A 25528-nucleotide genomic window follows, 5' to 3' on the forward strand; every position below is an offset into this window, starting at 1 on the left:
CACTGGTGAGATCTCACCTAGAATACTGTGTGCAGTTCTGGTCTCCCATGTTTAAAAAGGATGAATTCAAACTGGAGAAGGGCTACTAGGATGATCCGAGGAATGGAAAACTTGTCTTATGAAAGGAGACTTAAGGAGCTTGGCTTGTTTAGCCTAACTAAAAGAAGGTTGAGGGGAGATATGATTGCTCTCTATAAATATATCAGAGGGATAAATACCGGAGAGGGAGAGGTATTATTTAAGCTCAGCACCAATGTGGACACAAGAACAAATGGGTATAAACTGGCCACCAGAAAGTTTAGACTTGAAATTAGACGAAGGTTTTTAACCATCAGAGGAGTGAAGTTTTGGAATAGCCTTTCAAGGGAAGCAGTGGGGGCAAAAGATCTATCTGGTTTTAAGATTCTACTCGATAAGTTTATGGAGGAGATGGTATGATGGGATTTTGATAAATAATTGATCTTTAAATATTCAGGGTAAATAGGACTAATCCCCTGAGATGGGATATTAGATGGATGGGATCTGAGTTACCCAGGAAAGAATTTTCTGTAGTATCTGGCTGTTGAATCTTGCCCATATGCTCAGGGTTTAGCTGATCGCCATATTTGGGGTCGGGAAGGAATTTTCCTCCAGGGCAGATTGGAGAGGCCCTGGAGGTTTTTCGCCTTTCTCTGTAGCATGGGGCACGGGTCAGTTGAGGGAGGCTTCTCTGCTCCTCGAAGTCTTTAAACCACGATTTGAGGACTTCAATAGCTCAGACATAGGTGAGGTTTTTCGTAGGGGTGGGTGGGTGAGATTCTGTGGCCTGCGTTGTGCAGAAGGTCAGACTAGATGATCAGAATGGTCCCTTCTGACCTTAGTATCTATGAATCTGTACTATCCTGGTAACAGTTATTTTAAACAAAAAATATGAGGCGTTGGATCTCCTAGGTTTTTTAATTATTATGCTGACTGCAATGATGGAGAGCGATTCAGAGGACCAACAGCCTATTTTACTGGAGGCTTGTTCCAGCAGATCAGGGTGTAATATGGGAGCCAGATGTTCAGAACCTGGCAATAGAGTTTTGAAATGAGGTTTAAGGAAGGATATTTACATGTGACCAAGTGAATGTGGCTGTTACACACTAAATTACATCACATCAATAGGAGCATGTGTGTGGCTCATGCTTTTCAAGGTGTTGCATGAGGATTTAAGTTCACTATTTTTTTTTTTTTTAAGTGGAAGCTGTGAGGGTTAAAATATGTTTTAAGTATGTGCCTTCGAATAAGTGCTTTTGCTAGTTTAGACGGGGTCTATAAAGGAAAAATGATAACTCACTGGGACAGAACTACATAGAATTATGACAGCTACATAAGTAAATTCCATATACTTCTATTGACAAATAAGAAGCAAAGAATATAAGCAAGGAAAGAAAAATATGAAGCTGTTAATCATAGTATTATCCCTGGAGTAATTTAAACTTCCTATTCCTGCTACAAGTTGAAATCAGTTACAGAAATGGGAATAGTCAGGCAATTTATTTTTTCTACAAGGACACACTGCCCATGAATTAATAAAAATAAATGTTTGTCTCATTTTCTGTATGTATTAGAAGTTCCACCATTGGAAAGGGAAGTAGCACAAAGCTGCCTCTGCCATAACGCATAGCAAACAATAGTATAAGACACTATGAACGTTTCACTTTCTTCTTACATCAAGAACTGCAGATCCAACTACACAGGCCAAAGGGTTTCCTCCAAATGTGTTAAAATGAAGGTTTTGAGCCAAGGAATTTGCAATCTCTAAAAGAAAAAGAATATTCATTGATTTCCTTCCTCACAATTACCTGAGGTCTGATAAGTACTTATCAGTTTTTCGCTTCACATTTAATAATACTATGCATCATTCTCGGTTTTAACTACAGGCAAAAGGAGAAGAAAATGTTATATTCTTGGTAACCAATTTGAATTTATTAGGGCAAAGTTCCAGAAAATACATGGTCTGTGTAACAGATGCTAAAAGGAAGGGGGATGAATTTTAATAGATGAAGAGTTAAGTTTCCAGCAGAGCTAGTGAATTATCCACTACAGCAATGAATAAATCCATTATTTCTCTGAGACATTAAATCCACTGACTCATTAGTATTAACCAGTCAACAATTCTGGAGTTGTCCAGAATGCTTCCTTAGTATTATGTCTAATGGATAGGGCAGTGAACTCAGTCAGGATTTTTGGGTTCTGTCAGGTCTGCCAACGACTCATTTGGGCTAGATGCTGATCTCAGTTACCCCAGTATAACTCCATTGATTTTAATGGATTTAACCTTAGATTTGAACTGATGTAATGGGGAGCACAATCTGAGTTTGATTAAAAAAAAAAATTACACTCTCTCAATGCCAATGTATTTTTTTGTGTGTGCAATGGGGACCATACTTACCAACCCTGTAAGCGTGTTCTGAGACTAAATATATTATTTCTAAAGTAATCTGGTTGGACAAAAGGCTCTATGGAAGCTAAGTTATTCTACAATATATTTATTATACATCTCAATTTCATGCTTTAAAATAACAAATATTTATACCTGGTGTGGTTACGACAGCTGCCATTGGAAAACCATTACCAATTCCTTTTGCCATGGTAACAATGTCAGGGACTACACCATGAGTTTGAAATCCCCAGAAATGGCTGCCAGTTCGTCCAAACCCTGTCTGGACCTTTCAAAAGAAAATCCAAAATTGTTTAAGTTGTTTCTTGGTTTCATAGCTTGTATTTTATCTGTGCCTTTCTGTTACCAATTTGCATTTATAGCTGTAGACTCTAAATGCCAACTTTATTCTAGCAGGATCCTCATTTAACTCATCCTCACACATTTTCTTTCCTATGCTAAATAGTGACTGTAGTACAAGAAAGGTTCCACTATTGGTTTTGTTGACAGCTCATCTTTAGAGACACTGTACACTTGAAACAAATTAAAAGTGCTATTGTATACATCCTAAGACTATCTTCCGTTGTTACACAATTTAAATCTAGTATTATTACTCAAAACATAACCTGAGTTAATATAATGAACTCCATTAGAGAAACTATACTGTGATGAACCTGCTAAGCAGGAGACAATAATTCCCATCAGCCCTTCACCACTGTATATCCCCTTCCTCCTGGCCTGGTAGGAGAGAGGATCTTCATCCTGGAAATGCCCAAGCAGGAAACTACGCTCCCCATTATACTTTCTTTTCCATTGGCCAGGCAAGAGAAAGGACCCTGATCAGGAAGTAACTGGGCATTTTCAGGAGGCAGAAACTGCTATGGTAAGCCAGATACAGGGAATAACCCCCAGGAACTGTATACAGCGCCCTGTGTGGAACAGGCTGGAACTGCCACATGTTACAGCTGGTACTCCTGGGGGAATTCTGTGCCAAAAAATTATGCACACAATATTTTAAAATTCTGCATATGTTGTCAAAATAACACATTATAGTCATACCAGTTTCAATTATTTTTGGTCATTTATTTCAAAATACCTGTCAGCAAGTATGTCTAACAATACAGACAACAAAAAAGTGGTTTTTTTTGACAAACAGATTCCTTACTAGGCATATCAATACAGAACTCTGAGTAATAATTCATTTAAGCTACAATAACGAACCATATTTCCCACACCCTCAGAAGCGGTACAAAGGCTGGGGGGAGCCAGGATAACAGAAGAGCTGAGGGAGATGGAAGTAAATTGCTGGGAAGGAGTCTACGTGTGAACTTGGGGGGTTGTTGGGTATGGGTGGGAAAAGTATGGAACAGTTTTTTTCAGGGGGTGGAGATGGACCTTAGGGAGCTTCCCCTATGCAGACCCTGGCTGACCCCAGCCTCTCCAATTCAGTGAGGCACAGCTGCCCTGTCCCCATGTGTCCCTGCACCCCCATGTGTCCCTGCATCCCTGGTCCACATATGTCCCTCCACTCACACGCCCACTCCCCCATCCCCATGTGGCTCTGCACCCCTCTCCCTGTGTTTCTGTGCCCCACTCAGCCACTCCTGTTCCTATGTGGCCCTGCATCCCCTGCCTGTGTCTCTGTGGCCCCACTCAGCCACTCCCCAGTTCCTATGTGTCTCTATGCCCCTAAAAGAAAAGGAGTACTTGTGGCACCTTAGAGACTAACAAATTTATTAGAGCATAAGCTTTCGTGAGCTACAGCACCTGTAGCTCACGAAAGCTTATGCTCTAATAAATTTGTTAGTCTCTAAGGTGCCACAAGTACTCCTTTTCTTTTTGCGAATACAGACTAACACGGCTGCTACTCTGAAACCTGTGTCTATGCCCCTACTCAGCCATCTCCTTACCCCATAGCTCTGCTGTTCTTGTGCCACAGTGCCCTCTGGTGAACAAAAGGTGGAACTGCAGCAACATTTTGACAAGCTTCTTCTGTGCAAAAAAATTAAAATATGTGCATCTAATTAATTATGCACACATGCAGTAGCGCAGAACTCCCCCAGGAGTAAACCGGGTTTAGATCTGTGTGGGATTGACTGGTAAGTGACAGGACAGGGAGCCAGTGTAAAGTGGCCCTAATGAGAGACTCACCACTAAGCGATCCTGTCCTTGAAATCTGCAAATTCCTCTTTGCTTGAATACATACCAGACTGGAAAGGCCACCCAGGGTAGTCAACCTGAAAAGCCCTAACTCAATTTGGCTGCCCCAAGAACCCAAACAAGAACTGCTATTGCTCACTTTGAACTAAAGGAGTACTTGTGGCACCTTAGAGACTAACAAATTTATTAGAGCATAAGCTTTCGTGAGCTACAGCTCACTTCATCCGATGAAGTGAGCTGTAGCTCATGAAAGCTTATGCTCTAATAAATTTGTTAGTCTCTAAGGTGCCGCAAGTACTCCTTTTCTTTTTGCGAATACAGACTAACACGGCTGCTACTCTGAAACCTGTCACTTTGAACTGTAACTGTTTAAGCCTCCGTGCCTAGGATAGTTGCTAACTTCCCCATTTCTGCCAGCCCTGATAAAATACCCTTTCACTTAGCCATGTGTCTGAGTAGTTACTGGCACCCAGCAGAATTAGCTCCTACAAGGCCTAGTTGCTGAAGCACCTAACAGAGCTTGCTTCTGAGTCATGGTACACCTGGCACATTCCTGGCACCTTAAGGGTTTAGTGTACTCCAGCACTGACCAGCTATAAAAATTACAAATTAAGAAAGTGTTTTTATAATGAGAGAGCTAACACCTTTTCTCCTAGTAAACATGGCCAGAGGGACTGGGAAGCTGTCAGTTCCACTGAAGTCAATGAGAACTGCAGCTGTGTACCACTTTTCAGAATCTTCACTTTCAAGCTGTAATAATTCTACCACCCCTAGCACCTCTAGCATCCATCAAAGTGTACCTTAGTCACTTAAACTGTTTCCCTAACCGAGCTAGTTAGTTAGTAGTAATTCAGATTGTCTTAACCGACCAAATTAGACTTAAAATGTGTAACTGCAGAAGAGTTGCAGCAGGCTCCACTCTAAAGTTACAGAAGTACTTGCCTTGTCTACACTACAAATTTACAATGTGATTAAAGATTAAAATTTTACAAATGTAAAAACTGTTTTCCTAATGCAGACAACGCCTCTCTGGGTCAGGCCTCAAATGAGTAATGGTAAGAGTCTAAGAACCAAAATTTTCTGCTGATGTAAACAGGTCAATAGAGCTCTACCTATTTACACAACCAGCGAGTGGGACTCAGAGTTTGCAACATAAACTGTCAACAGAGTACTGTTTGTGTTAGTTTAATGCACATGAAAGTGAAGGATTAATAACTTCTACTATTAGCTTTGTCTAGCAAAGGCTCTTGTGCTGGAATGCTGCACTTTGTTCCCCTCTTAGGCTCTGAAACAGGAAAGGATTAATTAAAATAAATTCAGAATTTAATACAAACTATTTCGAGGTCTCTATTTTGCCTTCATCGTGATTGCTGGATTTTTCAGTAGCCTGGCAGAAATATCCCAATCCTTAAAAATTGTATTTCTGGATACTCACTTCATCTGCAATACAGATGCCTCCTCTTTCACGCACTAGCTGAAAAGCTTCCTTTAGAAATCTTTTAGGATACTGAACGGCTCCATTAACACCCTGTCGAAAATGAACAAATATACTGTCTTCAACACAAATGCTACATCACAAACACAGGCAGTCCTCAGGTGATCAGACAGTGAGAAATCTAGGCAGAACTTTAATTCACTAGATAACTTAATGATCAAAGTCCCTTTTGTGGTAGATCTGTTTAGTCACATTGCTAAACAGTCAGAAATGGAGGGAGTGGCTTTCTTTTGAACTTGAATTCCCACTTTTTATCAATATTACATGGGCTATAATAATAAAACAATATGAAGAGTTAGGAGACAGTGAAAAGTAGAAGATAAAACATGACATCAGCCTTCTCTCTCTAATGCAATGTTTCCCAAATGGTGAGTCGCACCCACCTGTTGGCTGCAGGAAGGTTCTAGGTGGCCCAGTGTGAAGAGGAGGTTGGGGGGGGGGAGGGGAGATGAGCCCACCCCTTATTCACTACACAGCAGCAGCTCCTGTCCTGTGGGGCTGGGCCCGGTTTCCCGCTCTGGGTGTTGTGACCTAGCAGATGGGCCAAACCTGAGTGGTGCTGTGACCCCTGTCTGCCAGGTTGCAACACCCAGAGCTGGGAACTGGACCCAGTCCTGCAGGTCCTGAATCGTTTCCTCCCACCCCCGCAATCTGGACCCTGAGTGGGTCACAAAGAGAGGCAAAAAAAGTTTTGGAACCACTTGTCCAATGAACCAACACCAAATGTGCTTCAGAGAATTACACTCTGTATGGCAACAATATCTGGAAAGCTATATCACTTGTAGGCATGTTATTACCAGAATGGGACAAACTGGCAAGAGTTCACAGACCAACAGCAAACATGAACGGAGAGCTGGAACAAATGATTAGGAGAAGACTAAAAGAAATGATTTAATCATTTTATTAAGATGATGTTAAAATAAAAAAAATGGTACGGAGTTTAAGCATAGAAGTTTCTGGTTATCAGGGAATAATGTATATACACTTAGATTAAAATACCAAAGGGGGGGGGATAACATAATAGTCTGGGAGTATATAAAGGGTGCAAAACCCCAATGGATGGAGAGAAATTAGCGGAATACCTAGGAGTAATGGGATGAAACTAAGCAAGGGAAACTCTAGTCCAAATATCAGAACAAAATTCCCTTCAGTGAAACTGTTATACTCTAAAGTATATTCCCAGTGGAACAGATTGTTATGTTGGATCATATTAAAGAAGTTCTGTATTAAAATCACAAATGAGTTTGATTCCCCATAGTTTAAATTCCAGGGTATTACTAATTAAGAGGTCTCTTGGTTTTTGGTCTCCTGTTTTTACCATTTCTCTCCCTCTCTGTGTGAAACTTGCAAGCTGCTAATTGCGTTAGTACATCCTAAGACGGAGGCTGTTCTCAAAGCAATACTTTGTAACAACAACTACTCACACAGAGAGAGACTCAAAGATACTTCATAACAACAGAAACAGCACCCAGAGACTCCCTGCCCTTTTGTTGTACTTATCTCGCTTTGTTAACAATTATGATTAAAATAGAGATAGAGGATGTATGTGGATGGATGCTTAGGGTGGATAATAAATGAATGATCAGGGAGGTACTAGCCTAAGAATCCAGTGTCCATTGGCTGAAGAAGGCGTCAAGTGGAAACAATCAGAGGACCCCCAAAGGGCAGACTGGAATCCACCCAATAGCCTCAAGAATGGGAGAACCAAAGAACAAGATAACATCTGGCAGCACGGAGCCATCAGGAATATGCCATCTGCTGATTGATTCAGCAACAGCATGAAGCAATTCCCATAGACTGGCATGGGAAGAAATTCCTATAAAAATGGACTCTAGAAACTCAGAACTTTGGGGTCTGATTCTGAAAACCAACTTCAAGGAGCATCAGATGTGCATCTGACATGGCCCTGCTCCCTCCATGTGTCCAGGCCACCTGGCCAGTGACTTGTCACAAGCAACTCTAAGGCTGGTAACTATGATAACAACCTTGCAGAACCTGTGTGTGCATGAATGAATGTGTGAATAAATATGAAATTGAATGGAATGTTATAGTTATAACTAACTGCTTACTATGATTCTTTCTTTATTCACAATAAATGTAGCATTTTGCCTTATCCCCTTTAATAAGATCCTGCTGGTTTTTATTTTATTGGTATAACAAGTTGGAAACTTTAGCACCAGGAAATTTAAAATTAGACTAGGTATAACAGCAGAAAACTTACTGTAGGGCATAACCTTGGTTTTGGAGCAAGATGGACTTGATGGCCTAACAGGCCTTTCACTTCCCTAACTTAGGCTAATATCTTAAATAATGGACTATGAAGTTCATGTCATAGGGGAATGCCTAGAGCCTGTATGAATTAAATGAAGCTTAACTACAGCTGCACTGCCAAAAGAGAAATTCCTCTGATCCAAAAATGCAATCATGAAGGAAGAGATGAGGAGAGTCAGAAGTTAAGTACAAGGGAGTCAGAAACTACAAAGGAAAGCAGAGGGGGAGAGAGAATTCTGTGGATTTGCTAGATAAACTAGGCATAGTGCGATTTGAAGCTAAGTAATTCCTAAAATTAATTCTCTATGTTATAACAACTAGGCTTTTAAGTATGATTTACTGTAGACTCAGTGGGTATCAGTCATTTACGGGGTGACTTTAATACTTTTAACAGACAACTTCTACAGAACCAGTATACTGCAGAAGGGAAAACAACATGTAATTAGGAATGAAGTATTCAAAACTAAGTTATAGCATGCACATTTGTATAATGTGTTAGCATTTCAACATTCCGAGAATGCAAACAAGACCTTAAAGAATAATAGTTTACAACAGAGCTCTGTACACTTTTTAATCTATCAACTGATAGATAGGCAACACTGGTTAAAATTACCTATTTTGCTTGAGTCTGCCATATTTTATTAAATACTTGTATATTAACTAGAAATAATTTGCTAAATATTTAAAATCAATTTGTGAAAGAGACATTAAGGCTTGTAAGACTAAAATTTGATTTACCAGTTTTGTTTTGTAGGAATAGTGTGCATCTCAAGTTGCCCACTGGTTGTTATTGAGTAGACAGGATGTGGAAAATTTAAGAATCCTGTTCTCAGATATCAAGGGGAAAAAAAATAAAACCCAAAAACAACACAAAAAATGAAATCCTGGCTCCACTGAAATCAGAGACAAAGCTCCCATTTGACTTCAATGGGGCCAAGACTTCTCCAGGATGTCTCGTTGGCAAGTTACCCTCCTGTAAAAAAGGTAAGATTTAAGTAATGTTGCAGCCCTTCCTTTTGAATGATCAAAGTGATTCAGAGAAGATTAAAATTGCTATTGTTAGAGGGAAGTTCCATTTAGGGCTTGTCAATCTTGTAAAAGACCCATTCAAGTTTTAGCACTTTGTGGTTTACTGTACTATTACAATCAGAATGAGGTATGGCAAGTCACCTACTTGAATTGGCTCAGCGATAAACCCAGCTATTGCCTTTGTCACACAAGTACTCAAAGTGTCTTTGAACTGTTCAATGTACTGGTCGTTTGCTTCGCAACAGCCTGTGTTGAGGAAATACTGATAAGAATAATGTACTGAAAATAATACAAAGTTAGGTTAATAATGTGAAACTGCAGTGTTTTAACATATCTAAATTAGAACATCTCTTTAGTGTTTTAACGTATGTAATAAGAACTGTAATGTTCCCAGATTAGAGTTAAAGGAAATTAATCATTTTGTTTCCCCACATATTTTCTGTGAGAGCTAGTCAGTCTTTTTTCTTAATTTTCCTGATTCACAGAAGTTACAAAAGAGCCACAGTCTGACTGCATGGCATCTTTCTCCCCTCCTCCAAAAAAAACCCCAAACCACTAAGCTTTTTTAAACCATTTATTCTCTCTCTCTAAAAGTTCCAAAGAATCACAGAGTGCAAATAAAAAGTTGCAGCATATGAGGGTTCCCCCATCCTTCAGACCAGTGCTACATATGCAAGGCGGGCAGTTATCAGAAGAACTGAATATCAGCCAAAGGAATGAATGAGCAGTTTGCCTGGATAAGAAAACCTAACTGGTTTCAAGACTTAGCTTGAGAAGATTATGTAGGGGATGGTATGATAAGATTGTTTACAATGTCACATGGCCCACCTGTGAATTCTAGACACAGGACACTAGATGGGGAGGACTCTAAGTTACTACAGAGTATTCTTTCCCAGCTGTCTGGCTGGTGCATCTCACCCACATGCTCAGGAGCTAACAGATCACCATACTTGGTGTCAGGAAGGAATTTTCCCCCAGGCCAGATTGGCAGAGACACTGGGGGGGAGGGGGAATAGGAGGAGTTCACCTTCCTCTGCAGCATGGGGCACAGATCACTTGCTTGCTTGAATTAGTGTAAATGGTGGAATCTCTGTAACTTGAAGTCTGAAATCATGATTTAAAGACTTCAGTAACTCAGCCAGAGGTTATCAGTCTATTACTGGAGCAGGTGGGTGAAGTTCTGTAGCCTGAAATGTGCAGGAGGACAGACTAGATAATCACAATGGCCCCTTCTGGCTTAAAGTTTATGAGATGATAAATATAAGACTAAGTACATCTTGGTCCAGCATGATTTCTAATGAAAAGGCAGGTGGAATATTATGGAAAATATGACTGTATGTGACTGGGCATCACTATGTACTGTAACAGAACACAAACCAGATGGCTTCAAGTAGTTGCAAGCTAGTGTGACTCCTCCCTTATTCACCATCAGTGACAAAGAAAGACAGCAAGAGACTGCTTTGTTGTGTATTTGTTTACTCACTTTTCCCTAATGTTTACTGCACCTAGGAGAAAAACAATTTATTTTCTAATCATCACTTGTAAAAGAACAGTGGAGCTTTCACATGGACTGGACACATTGTGCAGCATCCATAATGCCTTGTTCCATGCAAGACTTTTGCCACCCCATGTTTCAGAGTTTTTGATTTATAGTTTACGTTGATCATATGTCCCTTCAAGATAAGAGATGGACATCTACCAAAACTTTATCCAGGAGAGTAGAAAACACATTTGTTAGTATCCCTAATCTCCTGGCAATGCTAAATATTTCAGAGCAGTAGGCTACTGATTATGATAATTGAACTTGACTTAGTCATTAGGGGCTCAATTCAGGATTTTCAAAGGATTCTACAGGAGTTAGATGCCCAACTCCCACAAATTTCTGAAAGGGAGTTGAGGGTCCAATTTCTTTAAGCCCCTTTGAAAAAAAAACACAGCCAAGAGGCCTTATTGATGAAGACTTGCTTACCAAAATTACAATCACCAAACTTCTCAGTAAATAGTAATATTCTTAGTAGTGTATACATATTTGTCTATGTTGTTAAACATCCAGTTGCCTTCTCCAGTCCCTTTTCTTTTGCACCTGCCAATGGACATTTTTTGCCACCAACTAACCTTGAGAACAGCTGCATTTCCGAATAGTTTGCACCAGAGAATCTCGGCAATGGCTTCCTCCCCATGGACCACGAAAAACATCTGGTAACATTGTCTGCAAAGCACAACAAACAGCTGTAATTTTGCCAATGTGAGGAATGTAAGTACTGATCAACAGAACATTTTTTATTTACGATGATCATTCTGAAGGTCATTAAAAACTTATTCCAATATTGTTGTTTTGTTTAAATAGAGCTTGTGATAAAGAGAACTCAAAAATCTGATCACATCTGAGACCTGATTCAGCTGATCCATCCAAAAACAACTTGTGAAAAAATAAATAAGAACCATTTATCCCCCTCACAGATTTGAGGCCTCATGCGGAAAGTGAGGTAGAAGGCCAGAAATTAAAGTTTCTGAAGTTAAAAACATTCTGTCCTCAAGTGACTATTTTTGGGGTATTCGCTCACAGCTGACCGGTTTATTTTTTAGTTATGTTAGTTAATTATTGTTACTCAAGATTCACTTCAGTTTTGTCCAAAATGGCCAGTTTAATTCCAAGATTCTCTAGAAAAAGGGCAGTAAAGTCAGAGAATTAGGGGGCTGGAAGGGACCCTAAGAGGTCATCTAGTCTAGCCCCATGTGCTGAGGCAGGACCAAGTATAACACAACCATCCCTGACAGGTTTTTGTCTAACCCATCCTTAAAAATCACCAGGGATGGGGATTCCACAATCTTGCTTGGAAGCCTATTCCAGAGCTTAACTATCATTATGGTCTGAAGCTTTTCCTAATATCTAACCTGAATCTCCATGATGCAGATTAAATGGATTACTTCTTGTCCTACCTTCAGTGGACATGCAGAACAATAGATCCTAGTCTTCTTTATAAACAGCCCTTAACATATTTGAAAACTTACCAAATATGCCCCCTCAGTAGTCTTTGCTTAAGACTAAACATGACCAGGTTTTTTAACCCTTCCTCATAGGTTAGATTTTCTAAACCTTTTATCATTTTTATTGCTCTCCTCTGGACTCTCCCCAATTTGTCCACATCTTTCTTAAGGTGTGGCACCCAAAACTGGACACAAGACTCCAGCTGAGACCTCATCGGTGCTGAGCAGATCAGAGTGCGACAATTACCTCCAGTGTCTTACACAACACTCCCGTTAATTCACCCATGAAAGATATTAGCCTTCTTTGCAACTGCATCACATTGTTGACTTATATTCAATTTGTGATCCACTATAACCCCCAGATCCTTTCAGCAGTACTAATGCCTAGCCACATATATTCCCCATTTTCCTATTTGTGCATTTGATTTTTCCTTCCCAGGTGCAGTACTGTGCACTTGTTTTAATTGAATTTCATATGGTTGATTTCAGATAATTTCTCCAATTTATCAACGTCATTTTAAATTCTAATGCTGTCCTCCAAAGTACTTGCAACCCCTCCCAGCCTAGTGTCATCCGTGAAGTTTATAAGCATATTCACTCCATTATCCAAGTCATTAATGAAAATATTGACTAGTACCAGACTCAGGATAGACCCCTGCAGGACATCATTTAATATATCCTAGACATCCGACAATGAACCACTGATAACTACTGTTTTTCATGCAGTTATCCACCTTAGAAGAACGCAGTGAAGTCTAGTGACTGACGATAGCTGGCTGGAAGCCAGGAATTTATACATTATAATCCTGACTCTGACAATGACTATGTGACAATTGGCAAGTCACTTAATAAATTCTATTGGCCAGAGTCTTAGCCGCACTCAAAGAAGGCTGGGTGCATCGAAGAGCCAGGAGGAAGCAGCACATCAGAAAGGAGCCCTTTGGGGGCCAGTTCTGTGGCTGGTCTGGTTCCTGGCATAGATTACATTAGCCAACACCAGCTGCCACAGCTTCCAGAAACCATTCCTGCAGCTATGGGTCACCACGCTGTAGCGATACCATTCACACCCTTTCCCCAGACACATCCCCTATGGTGGGGACTCTGAGGGGGTGTTGCAGGAGCCACTATGTATTTCCAAAATATTTTCAGTCCAAAAGGGAATCCCCTATGGGCCAGCTTTAAGCAGCTTTGCAACAGCAAACCAGACAAACCTGCCCTAACAGACCTGAGAATAGGAACCAGAGGCTGATACACCATTGCTCTGGATCCTGTGCAGCATTTATACCAGTACAAAGCGAGAGCCAAGTGGATATAAAACACTATCATTCCCATTGCTAGCACTGTTCATTTGCTCTGTGTGGATGCAAATAACTACACAAGGTGCAGTGAAATGGCGAATTAGGCTGTATATATAGTACTTATCAATCTCAGAGGGCTACAGGGAGGCTTGAAGATGAAAAGCATTACATAAATACTGTAATATTCAAACAAATAGAAGGCTTGTTATTCAGCAGATATGACAAAAAGCAACCAAAACCTCACTGTTTGGCAGCCAAACCCATTGGCAACACCATGCTTATAAGATCCAATGGACGTCAAACCCAGTGCATATGGACTGGCTCCGTGGTATCCTCCTCTGTGTGAACAGAACAAAGCATACAAACAACATTCATTTTCTTCTGATTACACTAGCTGCAAAAGTTTTTAGGAAGGAAACAATATCAGTACAGTATTCACAGAAGGCTGGTTTCTGGGGTGTGTGTGTGTGTGTGTGTGTGTGTGTGTGTGAGTGTGAGTGTGAGTGTGAGTGTGAGAGAGAGAGAGAGACAGCAAATCATTGGAAAACATGGGTACATCTAATAAGGGATGCCTCTTGCCCTGAGTATCTAACAACTGAGTTTTCATTGCAATTTAAAGCACACTTAAAAAATAATACGTGAATTTAGTGCTCATGAAGGTGAAGGGCTAAGAACACTGGTTGGAGCCAACGGCAATTCAGGTAGGTGCTGTGCAAGATTCCTCATGCAGGTCTGCCAGAACATCTGAATCCTACATTACAAACACCCCTGCTATTTTAATTTTGGACTCCTCTTCTCTCCCAAGTTGTTACTGCCACTCATGAGAAACCGGTTGATGATTTGGGGTTAGTTTAATTAGCAATTCAGAATTCATTCATGGGAATTAATATATCAGGTGGATTTCAGAACCCTGTGCTCAGCAGGATGGCTGCAAGACAACCAGTTTGTTAAGGTCTGTCTTTCTAACTATTTTTAAACATGTCTATTACCAACATATCTGAGCAGAACGGACATGGTTTATAATACTAAAAAATATATAAATATTACACACACTTTACTTAAGGATTAAAAACAGAAGTTATAGGTCCTAGGTGACTGCATGGTTTGTAGATCGAGTATTTCTAACACAAGCAGACTTGCTGAATCTTAGCTCCCAATGACTTCTGCTGTTTTACTCTATTTTGGCAGACAAATGAATTATTTAGCATGTGTCTCTGGCAGAATCTGGTTAACAAGGTGTCATCATCTTTTTCACGCATTATACAAATATACAGATTGATTATGAAAAGGGAGTTTCATAAAACACCCTAATATAATTACCTGAAACAGATGAGGTCAAAGTTACGAGTGTAAAGCCTTGCCATGAACATAGCCAAATCATTGGCTTCTGACCCACTGTTAGTCAGGTAAACCACCTAAGGAAGAATAAATAGCACATCAATCGTAATTTCATTATACTGAACATTTACTTTGTTTCACAATGGCAAATCTAACTAAACGTAGCTGTTTAAAGAACCACTTTTCCTGCAATTTGCCTTCAAAGTGTTTGAAATATTGAGTGCATCTGTTTATTTAGTACAAGACAGATTTATTTTCATATAAAGTATCACTCAGCACTTGGAATGATATTCTGTCACTGACAAGAGGAACTCCAAACTGAAATAAACTTAGTGATGCTCATTTGCTGTGTATAAGAGCCAATGGTAGGATGCCTCTTTATAGGTTGTGTCTACACTGGAGATGAAGGGTGTAATTTCCAGCTTGAGGAGACATACCTGCACTAGCTCTGATCGAGCAAGCATGCTAAAATAAGAAGTGCAGGCACAGTGTCATGAGAGGCTAGCCATCCAGAGTACAATCCCACCCGAGACCCTGGGCAAGTATTCAGGTAGCTTGGGCATGCTGTGCTTTTGTGACTTCCGTGACATCTTCTGCTTACTGGAGCTGGCACCCAGTGGGGCCCCGGCAGGGTTCCAGCAGCAGCAGCGACAGGCAACAGCGTCCTCAGGGGGGGCCCCTGCAAGGTTCCAGACAAAGGCAACAGTCTTCTGAGGGGGCCCTCCTCAGGCTTCCAGCGACAGGCCACGGGGGGGGGGGGGAAGGGGAAGAACACCTCACGCGAGCGGCAGAGGAGATCCCATTTTCTCTCTGAGAAACATGGTCACCCTGCAGCTCCCAGTCACCACGGTGGTGAGGGAAAGCATGGCTTACAGCAGCAAAAGTCACAGACAGGTTGTGGCTTCCATGAATTTTTGTTTGCTGCCTGTGACCTGTCCATGACTTTTACTAAAAATAACCATGACGAAATCTTAGCCTTACTAAGGAGGCCATGTCTACACTACTGGCTAAATCGGCACCGCTGCAATCGATGCAGCAGTGTTGATTTAGCTGGTCTGCTGAAGACACGCTAAGTCGATGGCAGAGCGCTCTCCCGTTGACGTCTCTACTCCACCTGCCACAGAGGTGAAAGCTATGTCGAAGGGAGTGCATCTCCCGTCAACGCAGCACAGTGTAGACCCACTGTAAATCGACCTAAGTTATGTTGACTTCAGTTACATAATTTACATAACTGAACTATCGTAATTTAGATTAATTTACAGCATTAGTGTAGACCAGCCCTGAGTAGCGTCAGGGACTACTGCTACTGAGTCCCCCAGCTAACTTGTGTTTTACAGTCAGTTTGTACGTACTACGTAAACAAACTGGAATAAAAAGTTTCCTCTCCCAAAGTCTCCTCTCCAAGTAAAACTTAGGTGCTAATTGTAACAATAGCACGCAAAACATTTTTCAACTTATGAGTGATTTTTAAATTGACAGTGTCCCTTTAAGAGGAAATTTGAAGAGAAAGTGGGGATCCAAGCAGTAGGGCAACAGTTTAGGGTTTTATTCATGTGTGGTTCTGAGCTCACTGTAAAGATCAGCATTTTCCTGAGAATTGTAATTTTTTTCCTCTTTACCTGAAGCTTTGTACTCCCTTTGGGGATTTTAAATAAGGATATGAGTTTGATATTACAATATTTTGTCTCCAGATATCGTAGCACTCTCCATTATCAAATGAAATAAAATTATTTCAATTAACAGGCATCCACCCTGTTGGGATTTAGGTACCTTAAGTGGATCAGGGAGAAGTGCTGTTAGTTTCTCCACGTATTCCTGGATTGATGGATGCATGTAGATGTTGGTTGTATGCCACAGATGACGAAGCTGTTTTTGGGCAGCTGCAGTTACCTTCCTGTGTGCAGTAAGAAAGACTGACTAATTTAATCCAACCTATGTACAATTTTTTTCTGAATCTGCTATTATTTCTTAAAATTCTGTCATTTTCCTGACTGCCAGATGAACGAATGAATGAATAAAGAGAGGAATGAACTAATTTGCCGAAAGATCACTGCAACTGGTTTGAACGTAAGAATTTGATCCCACATACACCAAAACACAGCGTGCCATATTCTGCCTGTGGATACATGGGGCCACAAACAAAAAAGACAAAAGTGTATTTCTATATTAGTCAGTGTAACTCATACAACAACATACTTACGGGTGACAGTGACCAACACTGACAGTAACAATTCCAGCAAAGAGATCAAGGTACCTTCGTCCCTCATAATCAAACAACCACTGCATATGTCCCTGATGTAGCAGCAGTGGTTTCTTGTAGTACGTTAACAGTGATGGAGACAGATTCTGTTTGCGGATCTTCAGCATACGCTCATAGGGATAGGACTGTAAGAGGAAAGAAATCATGTCCGCCCCCATTTCTAAAAGTTTTAATGGATCATAAAGCTATCTACAGATTCATCACATCAACACAATATAAATTGTTCACATTGGAATCCAAATTAACTAAATAACTACAATTTTAAAATAAATACTAACCCACAACTAGGCTGTATAAACCTCTGAAATACCATAATTTAAACAAGAATGCAATATTGCACTGATCTCTTACTTAAAGGTTATGAAATCCACAACCTATCACAAATTAAGCGGATTTAACATGTGCATGTGGCTTCCCCATGTGACTCCCCAAACTCCATCTTGTTACCTGTAATTTTCCACAAACTAGAACAATAGGTTTCCTTCCACATGGCAGAAATTATAAATGGCGCTGGAAACATCTCCATGTTACCTCTTACCTGCTCTAACCTCTGGACTATGAACTTTTACTAATGGGAGCATTCTAACCAAGGGACTGACGACCTTCCAAATCATTTGGAAGCAACCAGAGACTTGACTTAAGCCAGCAGTTTAATCCATCACTGTGATAAGCCTGCTCCAAGATCTTTGCAATTAATTTATGTATTTGATTCCTTTAACCAATTTTAACTCTCACCTTTCATTCTTTTTATAAATAAGCCTTTAAATGCTAAAGGATTGGCAACAGTTGATTATTGACTAACATCTGAGTTATATATTGACCTGGTATGTGGCTGGTCCTTTGGGATCACAAGAACTCTTTGCTTGATGAAATTGGTTTTAAATAACTACTCATCATTAAGTCTAGTATCTGGGTGTTGAAATTAGGACTGGACTACCTAAGGAGACTGCTTTTCTGACTTCTTGTTAGCCAGTGTGGTGAAACAGAAGTTTATTTTTGTTGTTGGTCTGGTATATCTTATGGGAGAATAATCGCCAGCTTTGTGTGTGTCTGCCCTATTTCTCAGCAGCATGGCCTGAATTTGGTATTCTCATTTGTGACCCAATGAGGTACGGTGACAACAGGATACAGAGCTATCTTGGCAACTGATCCACAATCATAGAACTGAATCACAGAAGATTTCTGAACCATCATAAATCTTGTCACCATCAGATGAAAATGTAAACACACTTCTGTAACCGTAAATTGTCACAGTAATAGAACACCTACTCAACAATGTTTAATTCATGATATCAAAGTCATACATCTATCTTTCATGTGATTGTTGCTTGAAAATACACCTTTTTAACTGATCAGATGCTTATTAGCTCCTTGCTGGACACAGGCCATGGGGCATTAAGACACCAAATAAGTTTAGTTTATTAAAAATCAAACATTTGCCCGCCCCTCTCTACCCCTAGTGCACTCCCCCCTAAAATTAACTTGGCACACGTTTTGGTGGAAGAGGTAAAACATTTTACAGAACTCCTCAAATTAGGAATTAAAAATCAGTGAGAAGGAAACAAATAATAGAAAATTTTTTCACTGCTACCTTTCTTTGGATTAAGATTGTTCTTCTACTGTATTCTAATCAGCACCACAGAGGCCCTGTTTAACTCTGACCTTCAAAGGATCTCAGAGAAGGATAAAAGCCATGATCTAAACTTCTGATGCCACTGAAGAATACTCGTAATAAGCTAGTGAACAGAACAATTACAGCATACAGCCGAATGGTGATTTTAGCAACGAGATCTAGTTTAGACCCAAGTACAGTGCACTGTGCGTGACTTACCTCATATTTTCTAGGTGAAAAGTCACAAGGAGGCATTTTTGCTTGCATGGAGAAAGAGCTTTTTAATTCCTGCTGTCTAAGTATATCTAATAAAATACAGTGGATTAGGAGGATTACCAAAACATCTCAAAGCGCACATCTGACAGAAACTTCTTTTGAAAATTTGTTTTTACAACAATATAAGTGAGGATCAAGGTAGATATATTTCCTCCGAGAGATTTCATTCAAGGAGAAAATGCATTAAACATTTGTGTTTTTTGTAAAGCTGAAACATAGATTTACTAAATTTATATTTTTTCCCTTAGTATTTATCTTCTAAAACACATAACTCCTCCAGACTGTCATTGGCAACTTTGATTTTCTTTGTCATTAACCATCAAAATAACTTTCTGCTCCAGACTGCCATTAGAGTTTTTGATTTTTTAATCAAAAATCTGAAAACATTAAGCCATTACATCTTTTATTTGATTAACTGTAAAAAATAAGTAGACAAACTTCAGATAATTTTACTTTTTAAAAATGTTCTCCTTGTATTCCTAACATTATCAATTGAGGTAGATTTTAGTTTTGTTTTTTAATGAGCTACATTTTTACACATCAAAACAAAGAATCTAACTTTCACAGAAATTAACTTTCTGGAAATAAATAAGAAAATTATACTTGTGGCTACTTTCCTTAAGACCAAAATAGCATCCGCTAGTGAAGGACTGACAATATGGATAAATAAGATTGACTGACTGACCACAAACATCTTCCTTATTTGAAGTGTCAGAGTCAGCCAATGGGTTAATCTAATTATAAAGCAGAGGTCCCCGCCCTGAACTGTGGGGAGTGCCTCCCCCAGCAAAGCGTTCATGGGGGCTCAGCAGGGCCCAGGCCAGTCCCCAAAGGGTGCGGGGAGGGAGCACCACCCAACACCGCTCTGCCCCCAGCTCCATTCCAGCACCAGCCTAGGCCCCTGGCTCCCAGCCGTGGCTCCCACCTGCTCTGCCCCCAGCCTTGGCCCAGCTCCTGATGGAGGCTCCTGGGGAAAGAGACGGGGACAGATAGATTCCATTGCTGATAAGGGGGTGTGTGCAACAGAAAAAGTTTGAGGACCACTGTTATAAAGTGATCATATACAATGATTTTTCATATGATGTCCTTGTATCCCAGGAACGTCTTTTGGGACACCCAAGCTGTCTGAGTTTTTTCATTTAATCAATCAAAAAAATTTAATAACTACAAACTGTTTGTTCAAAACTAATACCAAGTAGAATTTGCTTGTCAGGAACCAATGACCTAGTGGAAGAACTGTGTAGTGTTATCACCAGTGTTTGGAGTCAATAGAAAAGTCCTATAAATCACTAGCAAGGTTGTTCTTTGGCCCAAAATGATGGTTAATAACACTTGCACATTATTTCATAATAAACATTATCAGAACACCAAGTATCTGGAAAAAATCCTGCATTCTGAGAAATATGCACATGTTGCACTTGAGTCAGAAGCCAGCACTGGCGATCACCGGTACACATTTTTAAAAAGTGTACTTTTGTAGGACTGTTTTCCAGTCTTAAAAAGAAAATGTCACCACAGAAGCCTTTTTTCTATTGACAGGTTTCAGAGTAGCAGCCGTGTTAGTCTGTATTCGCAAAAAGAAAAGGAGTACTTGTGGCACCTTAGAGACTAACAAATTTATTAGGGCATAAGCTTTCATGAGCTACAGCTCACTTCATCGGACGAAGTGAGCTGTAGCTCACGAAAGCTTATGCTCTAATAAATTTGTTAGTCTCTAAGGTGCCACAAGTACTCCTTTTCTTTTTTTCTATTGTGAACTCTGACGACAGGCTACAGGGTCATCAAGCAGTGGGGGTTAATTGGTCCCAGGCAGCGTTTCTACGGCAGGGGTTCTACGGCAGACTTTTGTAGTGCGACCCCTTTCACACAGCAAGCCTCTGAGTGCAACCCCCCCATACATTAAAAACACTTTTTAATATATTTAACATCATTATAAATGCTGGAGGCAAAGCCGGGTTTGGGGTGGAGGCTGACAGCTCGTGACGCCCCCCTGTAATAACCTTGCGACCCCCTGTGAGGTCCCAACCCCCAGTTTGAGAACCCCTGGTCTAGGGGAATGAGCTGCTACTACTGTTAGCGAGCTGGTAGGAGGAAAAGGAATTGAAAAAGGAAAATGCATCCGATGAAGTGAGCTGTAGCTCACGACAGCTTATGCTCAAATAAATTTGTTAGTCTCTAAGGGGCCACAAGTCCTCCTTTTCTTTCTCCTTACAGTGTGTATGATAAAACCCATAGTTTCATGTTCTCTGTGTGTGTATATAAATCTCCCCACGGTATCTTCTACTGAATGCATCCGATGAAGTGAGCTGTAGCTCACGACAGCTTATGCTCAAATAAATTTGTTAGTCTCTAAGGGGCCACAAGTCCTCCTTTTCTTTTGGCGGATACAGACTAACCCGGCTGCTCCTCTGGAGCCTGAAAAAGGAAGAGTTTCATTTATGATAAAGAGGCTGGAACTTGTAACGCAGAAACTTCTACCTCGAGTTAGCCCGCGGGCACGACGTAAGCCCCCTCTCCCCCACATCCCCCCGCCGCCCCGGGCTACCTGGGGGGGTAGCAATGAAAAGCCCACGTGGATGCAGATGATAAAGCCCGTGTCAGGCCAGCGGATTCCTTAGCCACCCCGGAAAGAGCCCGAGCCCGTCGGGACCGACGGCGGACTCGCGCTGACTGGGCTCACAGCGGGGCCGCTGCCGAGTGCGCAGACGGGAACCTCGCCCGCAGACCCAGCCCAGCTTGGCTGCTGCCCCCGTGTAAATGTGCAGCCCCACGCACCGGGGGGCGGACTGGGGCCCAGGGCTGCTGAAGCGGCTTCACGCCGCGGGCTCTTCCCCCGCTCCGCTCTCGGGGCTGCGGCTGCGGGAGGCGGCCCCGGACGGGCAGAGCCAGCCCCAGCGCCCCGCGGGATCAGCGCCCCGCGGCGGCAGCAGCAGCCCGGCCCGGGCCCGGCGGGAGGGGGCGGCTGCGGGCCAGGGGTAGTTGCTGCCACACGCCCCCCCCCTCCTCCTTACCGCTCCCGGGGTGTCGCCTCCTGCCCCCCGCCCAGAGCCGCCCGAGCGCCCTGGCCATGCTCGCCGTACTGGGGGCCCAGAGCCCCCCGCGGAGCCGGGACTTTGCTGGGGGAGGGGCGGGGCCGGGCCCGAGCCCACCAATGCGGGGAGCGGAGGCGCCTGCTCAATTCCCGCCCCGCCTCTGCTCCCTCCGCCCCCTGCTCTGCTCGCCTCCTGCTCTTTCCTCCCCAGTGGCCCCATTTCCTCGCCCCACCACCTCCAGCCCGTTCCTCCACCGACCTGTCCCTCTGCGCCCGCCCCTGCCCCCACTTCATAGCCCTGCAACCCGCCTCCTGCCCCTCTGTCCCACCGATCTGCCTCCGCTTCCCTTTCCCCAGCCCGCTGCCCCCCTTCACCCCCTTGTCTTCCCCATTAACAGCGAACCCGCTCCCACACCCCTCCATGAAAACAGTCCAGTCCCGCCCTGCCCACTGTTGGAGGCCTTCCCCGGTTCCTGGCAGGCAGACGGCGAGCAGCCAAAGACCAACAGGCCGAAGCGCAGACAGCGCGCTGTTTATTGGGGTTAGTTTCCAAGCAAGCATATTTCGAGGCCCTTCACCCCCGTCCGGCCTATCTCTGTGGGCCAATATAGTCTGTTCCCCAGGGTTCCCTTCCCAGCTCCCTTTACCCCTGTGAGGTTATGAGTGTAATATAATATCTCATTGAAAGGTGACAGGGCCAGAAAGAGTTAATTAACTCCAAAAGAAAAGGAGGACTTGTGGCCCCTTAGAGACTAAGCTGTAGCTCACGAAAGCTTATGCTCTAATAAATTTGTTAGTCTCTAAGGGGCCACAAGTACTCCTTTTCTTTTTGCGAATACAGACTAACACGGCTGCTACTCTGAAACCTTAGAGACTAACACATTTATTTGAGTATAAGCTTTCGTGAGCTACAGCTCACTTCATTGGTATTTTCCACCGAATGCATCCGATGAAGTGAGCTGTAGCTCACCAAAGCTTATGCTCAAATAAATTTGTTAGTCTCTAAGGGGCCACAAGTCCTCCTTTTCTTTCTCCTTACAGTGTGTATGATAAAACCCATAGTTTCATGTTCTCTGTGTGTGTATATAAATCTCCCCACGGTATCTTCTACTGAATGCATCCGATGAAGTGAGCTGTAGCTCACGAAAGCTTATGCTCAAATAAATTTGTTAGTCTCTAAGGGGCCACAAGTCCTCCTTTTCTTTTGGCGGATACAGACTAACAGGGCTGCTCCTCTGAAACCTGTCATTAATTAACTCACAGACTGACCTGACCCCTGGGTGAATTTTAAAGACTGGTTAGGAAGATGTGTAAATGAACAGAGCTTTGACATGCAAGTCTGCATGGTTAGAGAGAGAAGGGTAGATGTTTGTTCAGGTCTTGTGTTGTAAGCAAACAAGTCTTGTTTATTGCTCTAGCTTTGATTCAAAGATGAAAAGAGGAATATTAACATTTATGAAGACACTTGAGTGAAATAGTATTATTGTCTATATGTCTCTTTGAATGCTGTGGTAACCTGTAGCTGAACTGTTTAATGAATAAATTACCCTGTACTAATTGCCATGATGTTTAGGAAAAGGAAAGTTAAGCCTATTGTTTTCTCAGGCCAAAAGGCAGCTGGAAATGTATAAAAACCTTGGGACACGATCCTTCTTCATCTCAGATCTGCTTTCGGTTTCAAGAGTGGGAAATCTTAAGCCATAAGGATTGAGATCCCCAGTCACTGACTGGAGTCACCCTGAATATGGACATTGAACTATAACTTATGGACTATTTCTAAAAGGACTTTTGGCAACTACAAGCTCATCTCTGCTCTATATCTGAACCTCAAGAGTTGAACTCAAGTCTGTATGTATATTGATTTTTTTAACCAAAACTCCCTCTTTTCTTTTTAAATAAATTTTAGCTTAGTTAATAAGAATTGACTATAAGCGTGTATTTTGGGTGAGGTCTAAGTTATAATTGGACCTGGGTGTGTGGCTGATCCTTTGGGATTGGAAGAACCTTTTCTTTTATATGATGAGACAAGATGTTCAGTAATCATCATCCTATCTGACATGTGTGTCTGGGTGGGCCTCAGGCTGGGCACTTTAAGGTAACTGCATTGTTTGGACTCCTGAGTAACCAGGGAGGTAATACAGGAACTGTTTTGTGCTGGCTGAGTAAATCTAAGTATTGGAATAGCCACCAGCTTTTGGGGTTTGTCTGCCTCATTTTGTTTGCAGTTCACCCTAATTGAGTGAACTCAGCTGGCTCCCACATGCAGCATCGTCACAACCCCGTGTCCCCCTTCCCAGCTCTGACACCACAGAGCATAGGCTCCAACTCCGTGGGTGCTCTGGGGCTGGAGCACCCACGGGGAAAAATTAGCAGGTGCTCAGCACCCACTGGCAGCCAAGCTCCCCCACACTGCCTCCTTCTCCCCCTCCCAAGCACACCGCATCCCCGCTCCTCCCCCTCCCTCCCAGCACTTCCTGCCCCCCACCACCTAACAGCTGTTTGGCGGCACTTAGGACTTTCCGGGAGGGAGGGGGAGGAGTGGGGATGCAGTGCGCTCAGAGGAGGAGGCGGAGAAGAGGCAGGGCTGGGGGGACTTAGGGGAAGGGGGTGGGACTGGGGTAGGAAAAGGCGGGGTGGGAAGGGGACTTTGGGGAAGGGGTGGAATGGGGGTGGGCCGAGGGCAATGCAGGGGCATGAAGAGGCGGGGCAGGGCCAGGGGCTGGGGTGGGGTCAAGCACCCACCCCGCAGAGAGGAAGTCAGTGCCTATGCTGCAGAGCGTTTACCCCGTGTCCCCCTTCACAGCTCTGACACCACAGAGCATTTACCCCATATACCCCTTCTCAGCTCTGACACTGCAGAGCATTTACCCCGTGTCCCATTTCCCAGCTCTGACACTGCAGAGCGTTTACCTTGTGTCCCGCTTCCCAGCTCTGACGCCACAGAGTATTTGCCCCATATACCCCTTCCCAGCTCTGACACTGTGGAGTGTTTACCCCACCTCCCATTTCCCAGCTCTGATGCTTCAGAGCGTTTACCTCGTGCCCCCCTTCCCAGCTTTAAGGCCGCAGAGCCTTGCCTGTGTCCCTGTTCCCATTCCCCCACCCCCTTAGCAAACATGATTCCAATTCCCCCCATTCCTGTTTGACCCCAGTTTATATAGTAATATTCTCAGCTATACCTTAACAAATCATTTTACTGAAATTTAACTAACCAATCCTAACTTATTGTAACATAATTCTCTAACCAATTATATCCTAATTAACTTCCTACCCTAATTAACATCTAGCAAAATTAATTATACAGCAGACAGAAACAATTAGAGAACCAGACAGATTAACAATAGAAAAGTGAGGGCCATAAAGATA

General features: G+C 42.4%; 1 protein-coding gene across 1 annotated transcript in view; it reads right to left on the reverse strand.

The window, feature by feature from the left end:
• The window catches only part of AGXT2 (alanine--glyoxylate aminotransferase 2), a 35515-nt gene extending 13226 nt beyond the window's left edge, over positions 1 to 22289 (reverse strand). Inside the window, exons 1-11 of the mRNA XM_038402016.2 lie at positions 22143 to 22289; positions 19075 to 19160; positions 17184 to 17368; positions 16754 to 16877; positions 14966 to 15060; positions 13890 to 13983; positions 11475 to 11568; positions 9505 to 9605; positions 6000 to 6092; positions 2561 to 2693; positions 1694 to 1782 (exon numbers count right to left, since the gene is read on the reverse strand). Of these exons, the coding sequence (XP_038257944.1) occupies positions 1694 to 1782; positions 2561 to 2693; positions 6000 to 6092; positions 9505 to 9605; positions 11475 to 11568; positions 13890 to 13983; positions 14966 to 15060; positions 16754 to 16877; positions 17184 to 17368; positions 19075 to 19160; positions 22143 to 22200 (1152 nt within the window). The 5' untranslated portion in view covers positions 22201 to 22289. The remainder of the gene's footprint in view (positions 1 to 1693; positions 1783 to 2560; positions 2694 to 5999; positions 6093 to 9504; positions 9606 to 11474; positions 11569 to 13889; positions 13984 to 14965; positions 15061 to 16753; positions 16878 to 17183; positions 17369 to 19074; positions 19161 to 22142) is intronic.
• Positions 22290 to 25528: the final 3239 nt, after the last annotated feature.

Source organism: Dermochelys coriacea, chromosome 5 (genome assembly GCF_009764565.3).
Source record: "Dermochelys coriacea isolate rDerCor1 chromosome 5, rDerCor1.pri.v4, whole genome shotgun sequence".
Taxonomy (NCBI): domain Eukaryota; kingdom Metazoa; phylum Chordata; order Testudines; family Dermochelyidae; genus Dermochelys; species Dermochelys coriacea.